The sequence below is a fragment of the Quercus lobata genome, chromosome 6 (genome assembly GCF_001633185.2).
Source record: "Quercus lobata isolate SW786 chromosome 6, ValleyOak3.0 Primary Assembly, whole genome shotgun sequence".
Lineage (NCBI taxonomy): Eukaryota > Viridiplantae > Streptophyta > Magnoliopsida > Fagales > Fagaceae > Quercus > Quercus lobata.
The window spans coordinates 39,373,011-39,391,660 of record NC_044909.1 but is presented as its reverse complement, the minus strand read 5'-3'; the positions used below and the strand labels follow the sequence as shown (position 1 = coordinate 39,391,660).

The window sequence follows — 18,650 nt, the reverse complement described above, 5'->3', positions numbered from 1 at the left end:
GGAACTTTTAAAGAGCAGCTAATTGGATCCACAATATTAAAACTTTGTTTTGCTAAAGTTTATAAATTTAGTTTTAAGCTTTTATGTATAACTTTTTAAAATTTCATTTTTTCTTAATTTTTCTCACTTTTTCAAAGCACAAGAATATTTTAGTTTTAACACACTTTCAGCAAAAACTTAAACAATCTATTTCCAAAAGGACACAAATTTGTATTGAAGTGAAACCTTTTTTTTTTTTTTTTTTATCACTTGGACCATATTAACCATATCTCCTTATTTTGTATTAATTATATTCACGTTTTGAATAATGTAATTTTTCTATTACAATCTTAATAATGTACCTTCATTTATATAAATACAATACAGAATGATGAAGTTGAGATCGTCAGTTAGAATGTTCGTCCAGAGATAAAGTCGTCCACAGCCAACAAGATCTTGTAAAGGTAAATGAAGAATGGAAGAAGTGTGGGTCACCGGTGTGGTGCCTGCCACAAAGCCTTCGATGGTAAAGTCAAAATGGATAGAAAAGAAAAGAAAAGAAAGTTCAGTACTAGAATATGGGAGTGTATTAGCTAAAATTTCAGTACTTCCTTAGGTCTTGGGGCGCTGGTATATATATATGCGCCTGTTTCTTCCTTCTAGCCGTTGGTGGTGCTTTAATGGTGGTTTCAATGTGGTATCTGTAATGCCCTTGTGGGGTGTTAATGATAAGATCTTTGTATTTCCAATGGTACGGAGATTCATTATTGTCATGTAACGCTTCGTCATTGATTGTGGGTGAATGGTCTCATCTTCGTCTAGCAGGTACCATGGGATGGACGAAGATTGATGTTGCTCTCGTCCACAATCTTTTCTATGAATGAGGATATAATCGGGACTATCAACTACCCCCCCATTCTGAGGCCGTCCAAACCCATTTTGAGGCCGTCCAACTTTGGGACGACCATAGGAATATGGAGAGTTTTTTTTTTTTTTTTTTTTTTTTTTTTGGGTGCTTAGGGTTCCACTCCCTGCATTAACTGCTCAATGGTGGCGTGGCACACATTGTGGCTACGTGTCATATTCTGACTAGCTGAAAGGTCTCATTTCCGGCGAAACCTTTTAGCTATCCCACGCTTTTCAAGGCAAATCTTTTTAACCCTTACCTTTCTCCTCCCATTTCTTCATTTTTCCCTTGCGTTTAGTTTTTCTGACTTCACAGCTACTCCTTCCTCCTCTCTGTGTTTTGCTCTCTGTCTTCTCAATTTCTTCCTTCTCTCAGGTACGCCATTTTTTACGCCTTTTTTCCTTTTGGAGTTTTACTGCTTTCCTTTCTTTGTGCTCCTTTTTCCTTTTTCCTTTTTAATGGTTGATTATTCTAAAATTAGGCACACTTCTCCCTCTATTGCCTTCTTTTTTGCGCGTTTAGGGGCGCTATTAGACTCCTCTAGTGACCAATTAGGTACGCTTTCACACTATTCTAGTGACCAACGCCTACAGATTGGGGATTTTGTCCTAGGTGACAGTAGCCTTAGTTTGGTGTTGGGTAATTTGCAACCATTGTTGCGCCAATCTTTAGCTTGGTTTAAGTCTGTGCGTGGGGTTTTAAGGAGGGAAACTATTGGGTTTGAGATTAGATTGAGTGACTTAGAGACCGGCCTGTCTTCTAGTGTTGGTCTAGTTAGGGCTGAGATGGACACTGCTACCTCCATACCCTCTTTGGTACCCTCGTCTTCCTATCCTTCTGCCTTTGATACATCTCAACTGTTTCACGCCCTTAAAGAGGAGTGTTCTTTGAAAAAAGATACATTTAGGAGGTTCAAGGATAGCTTTCAGTTCCCTGACGAGACTATGGTTCGTCTTCCTAGGAAGGATGAGAAGTCTTATGCTTTTGCCCATGGTGAAGTTTGTTTTTATGAGGCTGCATTCTTGTGTGGCCTTCGATTTCTCGTCCATTCCTTTATAATGGAATTTCTCCATTATTTGAACATAGCTCCGGGACAGCTTATGCCGAATTTGTGAAGAATCGTCATAAGCTGTATGGTGATTTGGACGATCATAGCCGACGGGGATATGATCACTTTGAATGAGTTTGTCTACCTTTATCATTTGAAGGAATCTAAAGAATTTGGGTATTATGAGCTCATGCCTTAGGATAAGAAGTCTCGACTCATCGTCAATCTACCTTCATCCTTCTGTCACTAGAAATCTAGGTACTTTTTCGTGTCAGGTGAACCCTTTCTGAAAACTTCTGGGGGATGTCCCTACGTTGCTAGGTCGGTGAGAGATTCCTCAACTTGGTGCATTCGCTTCTTATGTGACACATTTTTCCTTTTAATATTGTTTACTTTGATCGTCCATTCTGACTTTGTGTGTTTTTCTATTTTGCAGTTAAAGAGCATCCCGAGCTTGGAAGCCAGTTTGTGGAGCGAGTCCAAGAGGCTATAAAGTACGCGAGCACAATAGACGACTTTAACAAGCTGGTTGATCCTCAAACCTTAGCTCGTCACTGTTTGGGACTGGAGCCTTCTATTTTCGTCCTTCGTGCTATTCGCCAAGAAGAGAAAAGTAAGTCAACTTGGGATGAAGGTGGATCGTCTTTCTTCCATTTCTTCTTTTCTTTTTAACTTCTTTTTTTTTTAGTAGAGATGACGACAAAGTTTAACCAGGAGTTGTACACTAAGATCAAGTCGAAGAAGAATGAGCCCCTATCTAGCATTGGCCAACGGAGGGTGAAGGTTGTTGAGAAAGAGAAAGAGGTGACAGAGAAGGGTTTGTCCACCCCTGCCTTGGACGAAGGGCGAATTGCTTCCTTGGACCTTTCCTTCGAGGAGGTTACTCCTCATGCAAAGAAACGCAAGACAGGGGACAAAGGGAAAAGGAAGGTACGGGCCAGCATCTGAACAGATGCTGAGACGGCCTTGGTTTGTGCCATCGAGGTTGTGACGCCTGATGAACTAAAGGAGATTTCTGGCGTGCCTTCTCACGAGATGGTTGACCACCACATTCACAAACTCGTCCAAGTAACCTTCTTTCATTTCTTATTTTCTTTCATCCTTAAGTGTCAATTATCTCAATTGGTCTTGACTATTGTGTTTTTGGTTGCCAGGTGTTGGGAGAGGCGATGCACATTACCTCCCAATACTTGGTGAACGAGGAGAAGGCCGTGGTGGCTACTTCTAAGTTGGAGGCCAAAGCTTCTGGTTTAAGAAAAGACTTGATAGCGGCGATGGATGCCAACAACTCCTCTAAGGAAAAGATCAAGACTTTATTTAAGCAGTTGAGTGTGGAGAAACTTTTGGTGAAACAAAAGGACAAGCAGCTCATTGCGGCCAGCCAGAAGATGAAGAGCGCTATTACTAAAGCCGTCCATGCCTTCCAACTTACGGACGAGTATAATGCCATCTTATTCGGCTGGTACTTCAAAGGTTTTGAATTGCTAAGAAGATACTTGGTGAAGCACGATCCAGGGGTAGATTTAGAGGATCTGGACTTTGAAGCCACTGACAAGGAAATTGAAGTTGACGAGGCGGCACAGGCATCCTAAGCTACTACAGTTGCTGGGATGATCCTCCAGAATCTAAGAAAGATGGGAATGATGCTCCTACAGCATAGTTTTTTTTTTTTTTTTTTCCTAAATGCCCTGCCTGTTTTGGGGCTATTGAATAATTTATAAGTGCTGGGTGCCCTGCTTGTTTTGGGGCTATTGAACAGTTTATAACTTTTTCATATATATATATATGTGTGTGTGTGTGTGTGTGTGCTTACCTTCCTTGAATTCATGTGGTTTGTGAATGCTTCTAGTTTGTCTTTCTTGTTTTGTTATAACTTGCTTAGTTGGGGTATGCCTCTCGTCCATCTTGGATTTGAAAGAGTATTTTGTTGGCACATGCTCTTCGTTCGTCTTGGGACTTAGGGAAATTTTTGCTGAGGCATATCCTTCGTCCCTATTAGGACTTAGAAGGAATTTCTGTTAGGCATGCTCTTCGTCCTTCTTAGGACTTATAATTTTTTTTTTTTTTTGGGCCCAATTATGGATTTCCACTCAAGGTTTTGACTTTTTCGAGGTTTCTTAGTGAGAAAGATGTACGTCCGTTCAAGGGACCTTTTCGTTATTAAATAATGTGGTCGACATTTGTCCTTCTAATGTGGTCGATGATTTACATCCATTTAAGGAATCTTATTGTCTTTTATGATGTACATCCATTTAAGGAATCTTATCATCTTTTCTTTGTGTGGACGTTTATCCATTAAGAAATCTTATCATTTTTTCTTTGTGGTCGATGATTTACATCCATTTAAGGAATCTTATTGTCTTTTCTTGTTAAAATGATTTACATCCTTCTTGGGGAATCTTATCATTTTGACTAGGTTGGGAATTTTTGTATCCTGTTGGCAATTTAGTTCAGACATGAGGGAGAAAGTTAGGCAGAATGTGTTAAACACTAAATAATGATTTTATTGATCTTCTTGAAAAAGGAAACATTAGTTATCACAGATTGCTTACAAATGGGCTACAGTTTCTATTTGTAATACCTTTTCAGATGCTCAACATTCCATGGACGAGGCAATTTGTTCCCATCTAGATCTTCTAGGTGATAGCTTCCACGTCGAGAGTAGTGGACGACCTTATATGGTCCCTCCCATGTTGGGCTTAATTTTCCTTGTGCTAGATTCTTCGTTGCAGGTGTCACTTTTTGTAGGACAAGGTCTCCGATGTTGAATCTTTTGAGCTTTACCCTTTGGTTGTAGTATTTGGTCATCTTCTGCTGGTATTTGGCCATCCTTTGAGAGGCTTGGTCTCTGACTTTGTCCAGACAATCCAAGTTCAATTTCAACTGGTCGTCGTTGCTGTATTCGTCAAAGAACTCCTTCCTGAGGTTGGTAAGTCCTATTTCGACAGGGATAACTGCCTCTATGCCATATGTCAGATTGAAGGGTGTCTCTTCTGTTGGAGTTCTTGTTGTGGTTTTGTAGGCCCATAAAACGCTTGGTAACTCCTCAGACCATGCTCTTTTTTCCCCCACTAATCGGGCCTTGATGATTTTCAACAATGTCTGATTCGTTACTTCGGTCTGCTCATTGGCCTGGGGATGTCCTGGGGACGAATATTTGTTCTTGATTCTGAGACTGGAGCAGAATGATCTGAATCCTTGATTGTCGAATTGGCGATCGTTATCCGAGACGATCGCCAGTGGGATCTCGAACCTACACATAATGTTTCTCTATACAAAACTTCGTGCCTTTACTTCTGTGATCGTGGCAAGTGCCTCTGCCTCCACCTACTTTGTGAAGTAGTCAATAGCAATGAGCAAAAATTTTACTTGCTTCTTTCATTGTGGTAGAGGTCCCATAATGTCAATCCCTTATTGTGCAAATGGCCAGGGGGATGTGATGGCCGTCATCTTCTCTCTTAGGACTCACTGAATGTTCCCATACCTTTGGCAGGTATCACATTTTTTTACAAAATCTGTTGCGTCTTGTTGCATTGTTGGCCAAGAATACCCTGCTCTCATGATCTTTCTCACGAGGGATTTTGCTCCCATGTGGTCACCACAAATGCCCCCGTGAACCTCTTCCAGAACATACTTGGCTTCTTCTTCTTCTACACACCTCAAGTAAGGCTGTGAGAAGCCTCTTTTGTAAAGTTCGTCATTCAACACCGTGAACCGGGCTGTTCGTTTTTTGATCTACTTGGCTTTGTCAGAATTCGGCAGTAATCGTCCATTCCTAAGATAGGATAGGATTGAGCTCGTCCATTCTGAGTGGGCGTCATTGGGAAAGTCTGAAACTCTTTGATGTTAGGATAGTTTTGCTCTTCCGATTTCCAACCTGTCACCTTTGCCTGATTGTCTGTTGACACATTTCTAGCCATTTTATTAGCTTTCGCATTTTGATCCCACGAGACCTGGGCAAATTCTACCCGATCAAACTTTCTTACCAATTGATTCGTTAACTTGAGGTATCTCTGCATCCTCGTCTCCTTTGCTTCAAAATCCCCCTTGACTTGCCTTATGACGAGCTATGAATCCCTTCTTAGTAAAACGTTTTTAGCTCCAAACACCTGGGCTATCCTTAACTCCGTTAATATAACCTCATACTCCGCTTCATTATTGGTTAGAGGAATTTAAGTTGAACCCTATACTTCAAAATGTCCCCCTCTGGGGAAGTGATGACGACGCCTGCTCCACCTCTTTTCTATGTTGATGACCCGTCCATATGTATCATCCAGAGTTCTTCCTGGTTATCTTCGTGTTCGGGGGAGGTGAACTCTGCTATGAAATTCGCCAAAGCTTGGGCTTTTATGGCCGTTCGAGGTCAATATTCTATATCGAACTGACTAAGCTCGATGGCCCACTACACCATCCGTCCAACAGCCTTAGGTTTATTCATTGCTTTCTCAGGATCCACGTTTAGGTGTGTTGATTGATGCTCACTGGTATGCTTGGCATATCTTCACGACTCCAAGTGAACACGTCCAGGTTATCTTTCAGGAAGCTGATGATTTCCTTCTTCGTCTAGAGGTTCAGACTCGTCTCTACTTGGGTCGTCTTTGTAGGATCTCTTTCGACCAACTCAATTATCGCCAATTTCTCGACAATTTCTGGTGTCTTTTCCTCAATTATTCATGTATGGTTTTCTTTTGACACTAAGATTGCCTGGTAACATTCTTACGCCAACACCTGATCTCTTCTTATTTCCCTAATTCCCTGTTCTGTTGGGAACTTCACCTTCAGGCAATATGTGGAAGTGGCTACTTTCCAATGATTGAGGGTAGGCCTTCCTATGATCACATTGTAAAATGAAGGTAAGTCTACTACCAAGAAGTTGTGTTTATTGGTTACCTAGATAGGGTACGAGCCAGCCGTGACTGTCAGTGTTACTATTCCCCATGGGTACACCTTGTCTCCACTGAAATTGACGAGGGGAGACTCGAATGGACGAAGTCTCTTTGAGTTTACTTTCAACTGTTGGAAGGCGGAAGGGTAAATGATATCTGCCAATTTTTCGTTATCTACAAAAAACCCTTTCGATATTAAATCCTTCAATCATGAGCATAATGACCAACGGATCGTCATGAGGTTGTTTCACCACTCTTGCATCTTCTTCCGAGAATAGCATATCCTAGTCCTTCCGCCTTTGCTTCAAAGGTGGCATCCTATGAACACTATTCACTTGCCTCAGATATGACTTTTTGAGGGACTTGAATGACCCCCCCTGTAGATGATCCTCCTGTGATTGTCTTTATCTCCCTTATGGCACTTTGTGGACGAAGGGGCAAGTGATCTTCATCCCTCTAAGGGACTTCGTGTTGACCCTTGTTGTCATCCCTAGATCTGCTAGAGTCTCCCTTCTTCATAAACTTCTGCAACTTTCCTTTTCGTATAAGCTCCTCTATTTTCTCCTTTAAGTCTCTGCAGTCCTCTGTATAATGCCCGTAATCTTTGTGGAAACGGCAGTATTTTCTCTTGTCACGCACGTTAGGGGACGAGTGTAATGGCCTAGGCCATTTGAGGTAGTGTTCGTCCTTAATCTGCGCCAAAATCTAGTGAACGGGCATAACTAAAGGAGTGAACTTTACTATGCGAGGGTTTTTGTCGTCTCTTCATCTATTTCCTTTAACATTCTGGAAATTTTCCTAATCCCTTTTTCATCTTCTTTGGTCGTCTTCCTTCTCTTTCTTCTTCTCCTTGGGCTTCTCCACCCCTTTTATTTCTGCCAGGGCATCTTTAACATTCATATACTTCTGCGCCTTCAAGAGCATTTCCACCATCATCTTAGGAGGATTCTTCGCTAGGGAGACCACGAACTCCCTAGATGTCAATCCAGCCTTGAAGGTTGTCAGCTGTACTTTATCATTTGCTTCGTCCACCTCCAAAGTTTCACGAGTGAAACACGTTACATACAATCTCAAGGTTTCCTTCTCTCATTGCCTAGTGGTGAGCAAATGGTTTGATGGCCTCTTTGGACGCTGCCCGCTGACGAAGTGATGAAGGAAGGAACTGCCTAGCTGCTCAAAGTCGTCAATGAACGACGTTGGTAGCTTAGTGAACTACTCTCTGGCTGCTCCTTTGAGAGTAGTGGGGAAAAACCGACACAGTATTTCGTTAGGGGCTACTGGAGACCCAAAGTCATTTTGAAAGTGTTGAGGTGATCCAAGGGATCTTTTAATCCATCAAATGGATCGAGCTGCGGTAGACGAAACTTTGAGGGTACTGAGCATTCTAGAACCGCCATGGTAAAGGGTGAATCTGTCCTTTTGACCATTCTATCCAAACTCCAGTCCGTCTTCTCTTTGATCGCATTCCTCAGCTCGTCCATCTCTTTTCTCATTTCTTTGAGAAGGTCCAAGCTCACCCTTTCTGGAGTTCCTAGTCGTTTTTTCTGGCTGTCTCTGTCATCATCTTGGTTGGTCTCTGAGCGATTGTCTTCCTATTGCAGTTGCAACCTCATCTCTTGGTTCTGTTTGGTAAGCTCCTCTACAGTGGCTGCAAGCGTCTGAATTTGCAGAGCCAATGTTGCAAGATCTTGATTAGCATTGGATTCCATCTGGACTTGTGAGTTGAGTGGAACTCTGCTTTCGAACCTAGGTGTGAAGAAAGTCGTTCCCCACAGACGGTGCCAAATTGATGAAGCTGAGATCGTCAGTTACAATGTTCATCCAGAGATAAAGTCGTCCACAACCAACAAGATCCTGTAAAGGTAAATGAAGAATGGAAGAAGTGTGGGTCACCGGTGTGGTGCCTGCCACAAAGCCTTCGATGTAAAGTTAGAATGGACAGAAAAGAAAAGAAATTTCAGTACTAGAATATGAGAGTGTATTAGCTAAAGTTTTAGTACCTCCTTAGGTCTTGGGGCGTTGGTATATATACATGCGCCTGTTTCTTCCTTCTAGTTGTTGGTGGTGCTTTAATGGTGGTTTCAATGTGGTATCTGTAATGCCCCTGTGGGGTGTTAATGATAAGATCTTTGTCTCTCCAATAGTATGGAGACTCATTATTGTCATGTAACGCTTTATCATTGATTGTGGTTGAATGGCCTCATCTTCGTCTAGTGAGTACCATAGGATGGATGAACATTGATGTTGCTCTCATCCACAGTCTTTTCTATGGACGAGGATATAACCGGGACTATCACAGAACACTCAATTGAGTGTGTGAATGTTACTATATCGAACATACGTTTGTTTCGATTTGGTATTATAGCATCTTTTCTTTTCTGTTCTTGTTTTTTAAACACACTCATGGCCTCTGATTCATCTTCTTCATTTTCTTCCATCGTCAACCCAACGACATCTCCCTTACCCACTCCCTCCCTTCCTTGTCCAATGCCCACCGTTTTTCGTTCATCTTACCAACAATAATGTTCTGTATTAGAAAACCCAATTGCTTCTATAACTTAAAGGTCAAGATCCTTTTGGTTTCATTAATGGTTCGAACATGTGCCTTCCCTCTAGAAATTATTAACCATATCTCCTTATTTTGATTTTAGCATATTCATATTTTGAATTATTGTAATCTTTATCTGTTACAGTCCTTATTATGTACATTCATTTATATAAATACAATAAAAACACTCAATTGTGTGAGGATTACTTAGGCAAAAAAAGAGTGTGTGAGGTTACCACATCAAACACGCTTTTGTTTCAATTAACCGCAAGAAGTACGGCTTTTACTTATGCATTAAGTTGTTCACTTAACTCAATCCTTCATCCCTTAGAGTATGTTTGGTTGGAAGTGGAATAGGAAGGATGAAAAATAAAGGAGAGAAAATAGGTTTGGGTGTTATTTGGTAAGGAAAGAAATGATAGAAATTTTGGTGGAGCTCAAGCTTTTTCTCCCCTGACCCACTAAAAATTTATCTCTCAAAATCGGAGAGAAAATATGAGTGCAAACTTCTGTTCCAGCTCAATGGCTACCCCCACCCACTTCACCACACAGTCCACACATCTGATGTCTTCTTTGCTTTGTTTGTATTTCCTCTCCGCTTTCCTCCGCTTAGCTCTATGGTAATTCATCTCATATAAATATATATATATATATATATTTTTTTTTCAGCCAAGAACCTACTGTAAGGTATGTATATAAATAAAACTGAATTTGTGTTTTAGGTTTCAAGCTCCTAATAAAGTCTTCTATGCAACATGTTCAGATTTGCCAAATGGTCTTTGAGCTGTAATATAGACGGGTAAACATGTCCAGATTATATATATATATATATATATATATATATATATTAGATTATAATATCTATAATAGCAAAGAAAAATCATATAAGTTTATTTGTATGATATGTTAATTTTTGAATTATTTAATGAGTATAAATAAATTATTTCTTACATATCATGTAATAAGGGTATAAGAATAAATTTATATAAATTATATATTCTATTTTCCCATTTTTTTCTTCAACCAAATAAAAAAGTTTTCCGTCTCTTACACTTTTTCACTCCTCCAACCAAACATACATGAGGAAAAACTAAATATTTTCTATCATTTTACTTTTCTACTCCTCCAACCAAATAGAGCGTTAGTCCAATCAAGAGCATTTCCAACTTATGATCTCTGCATACCACTATCAGCAACACCAAAGAGCTTCTCACACCCGCATCAAAATTAATTTTAATGTGTCTCAAAGGCGAAAGAGTCCAAACATTTACTTCCCATTTTTTGTGTTTGTACACTTTATGTGTATCCCTTGTAATTAAAACGGGATCAAGACACATAAAAAAAAAAGGATCAAGAACCTTTGGTCCTCGAATCTATTTATTTCTCAGCATCTAAAACATATCACGACATACAATCATTTTATTTTCATCCATGATAACTCAACTAACCAAATAAACTCTTTACATTTCAAAATAAATAAATAAATAAATAAAAACTCTTTAACTTTTCTCGAACAAAAATTTTTCTATCTTCAATGTCTGATCAATATGGTATTAGCTTGAATTGTATGCAGCTACCTAACTTATTTTGTTTGCATTAATTTCCATTATTCATTGTCTGCTCTTGTTAATTAATTCTGCAAACCACCAGGCATGTGCCATGCCAATTATTTATACTGATTATTAAAATACATGTTTTTTTTTTTTTTTTTTAAAATACACGTTACTGCCTTTATAATTCGCCAAAGTTTTCAGCTTTCACTGTAGATGACTTGCTTTGGGGCAAATCAAAAGTGCTGTGACAGGCCAAGATGATGTCTCATAAAGCAAAAATTTGTGGTTTAAATTTCTTCCCTTATATTATTTCACTGTCATACTGGAAACATGCACTCATGGGAGAGTGGGGCAATCGAATCATTTTGTTGTGTGTGATTGAGAGAGAGGGAGAGAGATAGATGCTCGTGTTCATTTGTAGAAGCACCAGCAGCTATAAACACAATGCAAGTGATACGGTCGAAAATTAATTGGATGCCAGTGACTCCCTCCGGACTCTATAACACTCCAATTTTTATGTTTACTAGTAAGTTTTAAAATCTAACTTATTTTGATCCTCAGTTTGCATACAGCTTTTTGAAAACTCGGTGTTAATCACAGAAACACAATTTAAAATGACTGAGAGAACAATGTATGCTTCTATTTTTTTGTTAGGATCAGTATGGAGGGTCGATGTCCCACTCATTAGTCATTACAAGGTGAACCTTGAATGACAAAGTAGTCAAGATGGAGCATATAATTAAATGGGTCCTATTTTTGTGATTCATTACCCTTCAGCAAAATGGAGCCTATAATTAAATCTAGCACATAAAATCGATCCTGAAGAAGGTTCTAGAAAGGTCTACTTCTGGTAGTTTTTGGTAGTAGCACTTGATAAATACTTTCCACACTATATTGTAAATTTCAGAGATTACGCATTAAGTGCATGCCTCATTTCCGTTAGCAAACTGTAAACCAAAAGTGCCTGATAGCTTGAAAAATGCATAATATTTTTCCAGACACAAGAACTATCTAACAAACGATTGCAATGGTCAGTCCTACAAACATACAGTATGCACTTGCACAGTGAAAAGTGAAAACTAACAGACTACTGTTAATCCCAACTAGGTGCATGAAAAACACATCAAGCAGAGTTACCCTTAGTCAATAGCAGGCTTTGGCAAATAATAAATAAAGGCACATGTATAATCACATACTCCAAACCAACTCTCAAGACTCCATGGCATTGGCATCTTCTTCGTCACCATCTGCAGTTTCGTTAATGTACTGGTTTTGAAACTCCATCAAATATTGTGTTGATCTCTTCACATCCAAAAACAGATGATAAACTCGGTTAATGTCCTCCATCTCCACAATCCTTCCCTTTCGCTTCTGGCAAGACAATGCAGCAGCTGTGATGAGATGGATGGCATATCTCAACGATGTTTCTACACCAATTTTAGTCAACAAACGCTTTGCTTCTTCAGACATCTCCACATCTTCCTCTTGGCATCTGATGTCCAAAATCTTGCGGATTTCATCCTCTGTGTAAGGTTTAGTTGTGATGATGAGAAGGCGATCAAGGAGATCAATTGGAATCCCATGTGGAGATTTATAATTTGTGCCTCGGATTGTAGTAATCCCTCTGTTGGTAGCGACAACCAATATTGGAGCCATCTCATTCTCCAAAGCACGGTTCAGGAAAGAAAAGCATTCAATATCAAGCATGTGCACCTCATCAATGAAGAGGACACCAGGCACTATCTCTGCCTTTCCTTCCTCCCTCCACTCTGCCACCTTTGTGTCAATTTGTTCCCTCACTTCTGCACGGATTTCACCAGTATCACCAGTGAAGAGAGCTAGAAATCCTTGTGTCCTGAAATTGATAGCTTAGACAATTAGTGTAAGAACAGGAAAAGTAACCTGCAGCCTAAATGAGCCAAAATTTTAGCTTGATCTGTATGGCTGGTAAAAGGAAATTCTCTTCAACAAAGCTAGATGGCATGAAAGAATCTTGTGAATGCGACACAGAAGCTGCCGACAAAACACCCTATGCTATTTCATATATAGATTTTTTTAAAAAAAATGGTAAGCTGCACAAACATGATATGAACCATGAACAGGAATTCAAAGAAGAAAGAAATTTTGACCTCCTTTAAATAGAAAAGTAAAGGATTACAATTGGTGAAACGGTCATATTAGGTGATTACTGATTACTATAACTTTTTTAAAACAATCACATGAATGACATGATCCAAACACTTCTAATTCATTAGTTCCACCACAAGTTTGATTTTAGGATTCTCAAGTTAGTGAGTTCTGTGCCTCCCCCATTTTGGACAAATTGTCTTTAAATATATACTCAAGGGTGAAGTCAGGAATTTTTGCTTCAGGGACCGAACTGTAATATCAAAATATAGTTATAAAAATACATACATGCGTGCACGCACACACACACACACATGTGCATACATGTACATGTTTATGTTTGCTTAAAAGGAATCAGTAGTGAACAATTGCATGCTTTTTGAGAAAGGAGTAAACTAACACTGTATGGAGGTTCTTGATTTGATTATTCTTTGGACTTTTGAACATTATAAGTTTGAATTAGATATCATTCTTTCATATAAGATTGTATAAATATTTAAAAATTTTTTTTTTTACTCTTTATTCTTTGCTATGGATTTTCCTTGAGTACTTCCTGTATACTTGGGTAGGATCCCTTTGCATTTTTTAATGGGATTTTACTTATAAGAAATGGGATAATTACACTATGAGGGCTGCCTCCAGCTCTGATTCTCATCTGGGGGGATTGCTAAGGGGGGAAGAGTAGAGAGAAACTCCTGTATGGAATCTGTCTTTCCCTTTCACAGCAAGCAAGGAAAGCGGCTAGCAAAGAAAGAAAACCCTTCTTATAACCCACCTATGGTTTGGAGTGGTTGCATCTTGCCTACCCATGGTTTAAAAGGCATCAATTCACCTATTTGAGATTACCTCCATGATTAAGCCGTAACCCACATTTGTCCCAGCCATTAAAAAAGCCAATAACTTAGAAAAGGCCACGTTCTTTTCAGAAGAACCCTTTTCTCTCCATAACAAACCAGATAATCAAACAATGAAGCCTTGTTAACGTTCAATACAATGCAGATATCAAAAGTATTAACTGAAACAAAGGTGGGTGAAGCCCAAAAGAGAAAGTCCACTGCTGATCAGGAATAGAACTATCTTTTCAGCTTCTTCTCTTAGTTTCCTTAGTTTCCCTAAGATGATGTTACCAGCAGAAGTCTCCAATTCTTTTAGCATTCACATTGATTACGTTTATGAATTTACCATTGCTTAAGCTAGCATACTTAATGGATAGAGCTTTCTTGTGAATTAATGCCATTAGCACTGCCCTTACTCGTACACTGATGCGCTGGCACCAAAAAATCATTCTCTTTGTGAAGAAAATAAATGGAAGCAAGAATCAGACCATAGAGGATGCTTCATGCTCAATCACCTTCCTTTCCCAACAAGAAATTTACAAAGTTTGTGATTAGAAAGGGAAACAGATAAGATGCAATTGTGTTAACTCCTACAGAGAAAGGAAAAATAAAAGACCATGGCCTTTGGCAATGAATTTGCTTCATATTTCTGTTTTTCTGCTGTTTCAGATTGAGGACCTGAAGGAATACGAGGCAACTTAACTTTTTGACTCAACCCCTTTTAAAAATCAGCTTTAGCCACTGGAAGGTAGTTTGGCTCCATATTCCAACATTGGTGAACACACCATCATCACCAAAGGAACTTTCATTTCCCTTTTTATGTCATTATGTTTCCTAGGAACACTAATAAGCTAAAGCATTGAAACAAAGCAGTATTGCCAAAGGAAAGGAAGCAAATCCAACTATGTTAGGCTCTACAAAGGATTTGGCAAATACATGGATTTCAAATGGGTGATAGTGTAAACTAAGAGAGAAATTGAATCAAAGATGAAGGAAAAGACCTACCATATGATAAGGATTAATGGCCATCTTTTGTCTTCACTTATTATATTCTTTGAAAAGACTAACTAAAGTTACTAAAACCCAACTCTAAGAAGACAGATTTACTAGTTATAACCCTATGATTCCAGTATTTTTATTTATTTATTAAAAAAGACAAAAATCAAGTACATGGGGGAGTATACAAGATAAGAGAGCAAAATTTAAAGAAAAAATGATACCAGTTTTCATATAAACCAAAACCGAGGTACAAAATTGAGATGATGACAATAGAAAGATCAGTGATCATTATAAACTCACTATAGCCTCCACCTGGTCTATGTTTCTAATTTATATCACTCTCTCTCCTTTGTCTCCAAACATTTTGCAAAACTGATGTCAGAAACGCTATGACAAGTTATGACAAATGTTATGTTGACAATCTCGAAGGAGAAATCCATTATGATTGACTCCATTTTCTAAAAGAATCCCGGTTCAAGTTAGTCTTCAGCCAATCAAAAACCAAACATAAAAATATGAAATACCATGGCTAACTAAGAACAGAGAGTCTGCAATAAAAAAGACCTGCAGATAACACCTCCATATCAATCCCTTGATAATAAAAAACAGAGACAAGAAAAACAACCTAAGTTTGGAAATATTCATAAATATATTAATTGGAAATTCTGAGAATGGATTTGAAACAAGAAGTAGAGAAGTGTTAAGAGCAGCCGCCTGTGAAAATATGAAGGATGTGGTACTCCTCGTCACTTTCATTTGTGTACTCTTCTCAATAATTGATCAGAGCCAGCGTCTCCTTAGTGTTATTTCATTTTCTGGTGTGTATTTGGTGAGAAGAGAAAGTGAGAGAAGTGGGAAAGAAAAGGGCTATTTTGAAAGAACTAGCTTGTTTTATGTTATTATCATTTTTTTAACTTCAGGCACAGAGGTGAGTTATGGCTGCATAACAGAGCTCATCTCAGCTAGATAAAGTGATACTTAATAAAACATGGGTAGGCAAGGTGCAACCGCCCCAAACCGAAGGTTGGTTAAGTGTAATTATCCTTTCAAAAAAAAATATCCAAGGTAAAAACCAGTACGTGTCCCTTATAATTTGAGTACACATGTTCATTCCAAAAGGAAATCACAGACTTAGCAGTAGCTTAAGTTTTCCTATTTATAAGATGAGCCCAATTACCTGTAAATTGTGCAGTATTACTTTTAACAAAATTCAACATCCGCCTATTTCCACAAGAAAGATACCCTTAAAACTGAATGCTCAATGTGAGCAGATCAAATCATGATTAAAGACATAATATGCAGCAACATAGTTTAAGAGGCCAAGCACAATCTACAGTAACCCAATGGTTTTTCTTTGTTTGCCATAACTGTAAGCTTGACTTTGCGCAGAACTAAGACTCGATTTTGTTTCAGTTATAGAAGGTGCACATATACTAAATTGTCTAACTTTGTTCTACTAATAATCACTTCTAACATAGTTAACAGACCAGATACCTTGTTTAACCTTCTTTATCTACTAGGAGTGAAATTTTAACAACAACAACAACAACAGATATAACCAACCAACACACAATAAAACAGAGTGAAGTACCTGCTGTTGATGACATCGATTTCGTGAAGAGTAACAGAATGCACGAGCTCCTTCCTCTTCTGAAGCTCCCCATCAGGACACTGCACGAACTTTGTCTGAGGTCCCATGGCGTCGTACTCCCTGGACCGCGAAAAGGACCTCCCAAGCTTTGTTATCTTCCCCGAAGCCTTATCAATGGCGATGACATCGCCACTCTGCACCTTCTCCTTGGCAAGAGCCTCAATCATCTTAGCACCCAAGTCATAAACAGTCTCCATTTCCGTAGTCTTAAGCGTGAGCTTCCCGGTCTTAGAGGCGGCCCCAGCAACTGCAGGGCGGTCAATTTGGATCTCAACAACCTCGCCTTCGATCACCTCGGCCTCTTCCTTGATGCGCACGCCAATGGCCTTGCGAAAGGCTTGCATTAGGGCTTCGGTTTTGGACATTTCCAAAGAGAAGAGCTCGCTGCCGGCGAGCATAGCGAATGGGGTTTCGAGGCCTAAGGACTTGGCCATGCCCATAGCTATGGCGGTCTTGCCTGTGCCGGGCTGACCCGCTAAGAGGACGGCGCGGCCGGCGATTTTGCCATCTCTGATCATCTGGAGGATGACGCCGGCGGCTTTTCGGGCAGAGGTCTGGCCCACCATGCCTTCGGAGACTTCGCGGGGTTCGAGGGAAGAGTCTAGACCTAAGCCCCTGATGTGGGAGTGTGCGCCTATGCGCTCTATCCGGGTTAGGTCTCGGCTCTCTGATAGCTTTACCTCCACCATTGTTGGTTTGTGAAGGAGAAAGAGAGAGAGAGAGGAGGAGGATTTGGGTTTTAGGTTAGGGGTTTTAGTTTTAGCTCTTGAAGTTGAATAGAAGAAGAGAGAGTGGAGTTGAGAGAGAGATGGGCTGGTTAAAATGCTAAACCTACTCTTGTCTATTTTACTTTTGTACCCAAACAAGTTTCTGGAGTGACTGAACTCCCTGACTGCGTTATACGAGTTCAAGAGAGAATTTTTAAATGTTTATAATAATAATATTAGTAACCTTTCAATTTAAAAAAAAAAAAAATATATATATATATATATATATATCGTTGACAGAGATGAATAAAACTACATTGATCTTAGCAGCGGAATTATTATTATTTTTTTTGAGAAGCAGCGGAATTTAATTTAATGTAGAAAAATATGTATTTTAATTTTTTTTAATTTGATAAATAAATAGGAGAACAGTGTTTTAATTTACTTTTATTGGTGGGGTAGGAAAAGTAAAATAAAAGATTTGAATTCCACTACTAAAACCAATTTATTTTTTGGTGAAGTCAGAATAGTGATATAGAAAATTTGAATTTCCTCTCTAAAACCACTTTTATGCACCAAACAAAACATGTCAAGTATGCCTTTAGTGGGTCTAGTCCAATCTATTGTCAAGAGTTTCCCTTCTAGTTTTTTACCCTTTGGTTGTCTACAACAAGGGACAAGGGCTCAGAACAAAAAAGGTGACAAGTTTTGAATAATAGATAATTAAGTGGTGTTAGTAGTAGACCGGGTGAAAATAAATAAAAACTTCCAATTCAACTATCGTAAAAATGGTGGTGTTAGTAGTATTATAGCTTTCTAGATTTTTACATCTTATTTGGTACCAAATGGCCATGCATTTTCTTGTATCTTTGATAATGTATTGGATAAAATTTAGCTACAAAATTGGTTGTAACCTAAGACTATAACTTTACTTAATATCTTTTTATCGGAAGTAAATTTTGAGAATTCCACAATTGGATTACATTTTCTTCTTATATTCTCTATGCTTGCAAAATTTATAGAAAATTAAAGATCAATAACTATGCCATCAATAAATTGTTTAAATTACTAGTTTTTGTAGTTTAAAATTATACATAAAATATAAGCTTATAAATCATATAGTATATAATATTCAATTGACATAAAATTTGACATGTGTATTAAGAGTGTAAAGAATATACAATTCAACGGTTAGATTTTCAAAATATGTTGTAATATTTATTTTATTGAGTAAGATTATAGTTTTAAGCTAAAACCAATTTTGTAATTAAACTTTGTTTTAAAATATTGGTATTTTAAAACATGAATGAAGTAGCAGAAGTAGTAGTAAAATATTATCTATGATTACCACTAGATTTGGATTTAATTTGAATTTAAGTAAAAATTGATTTTTTTTCTTCTCTAGTTGT

General features: G+C 38.6%; 1 protein-coding gene across 1 annotated transcript; it reads right to left on the bottom strand.

Moving 5' to 3' along the window:
* Positions 1–11,831: 11,831 nt before the first annotated feature.
* On the bottom strand, positions 11,832–17,385 carry LOC115994764 (ruvB-like 2). Its single transcript, XM_031119015.1, has 2 exons — positions 16,475–17,385; positions 11,832–12,776 (listed from the first exon to the last, which is right to left on the bottom strand). Exons 1-2 carry the CDS (start codon positions 17,221–17,223, stop codon positions 12,131–12,133), a joined length of 1,395 nt encoding a protein of 464 aa, XP_030974875.1. The 5' UTR covers positions 17,224–17,385; the 3' UTR covers positions 11,832–12,130.
* Between the last annotated feature and the right edge of the window lie 1,265 nt (positions 17,386–18,650).

Bases quoted from the DNA above. Each gene is read 5' to 3' on its own strand.
- LOC115994764 (XM_031119015.1), bottom strand. From the start codon at position 17,223: ATGGTGGAGGTAAAGCTATCAGAGAGCCGAGACCTAACCCGGATAGAG. The intron at 12,777-16,474 runs GTACTTCACTCT...TATCAATTTCAG, and splicing joins ATCGATGTCATCAACAGCAG to GACACAAGGATTTCTAGCTC.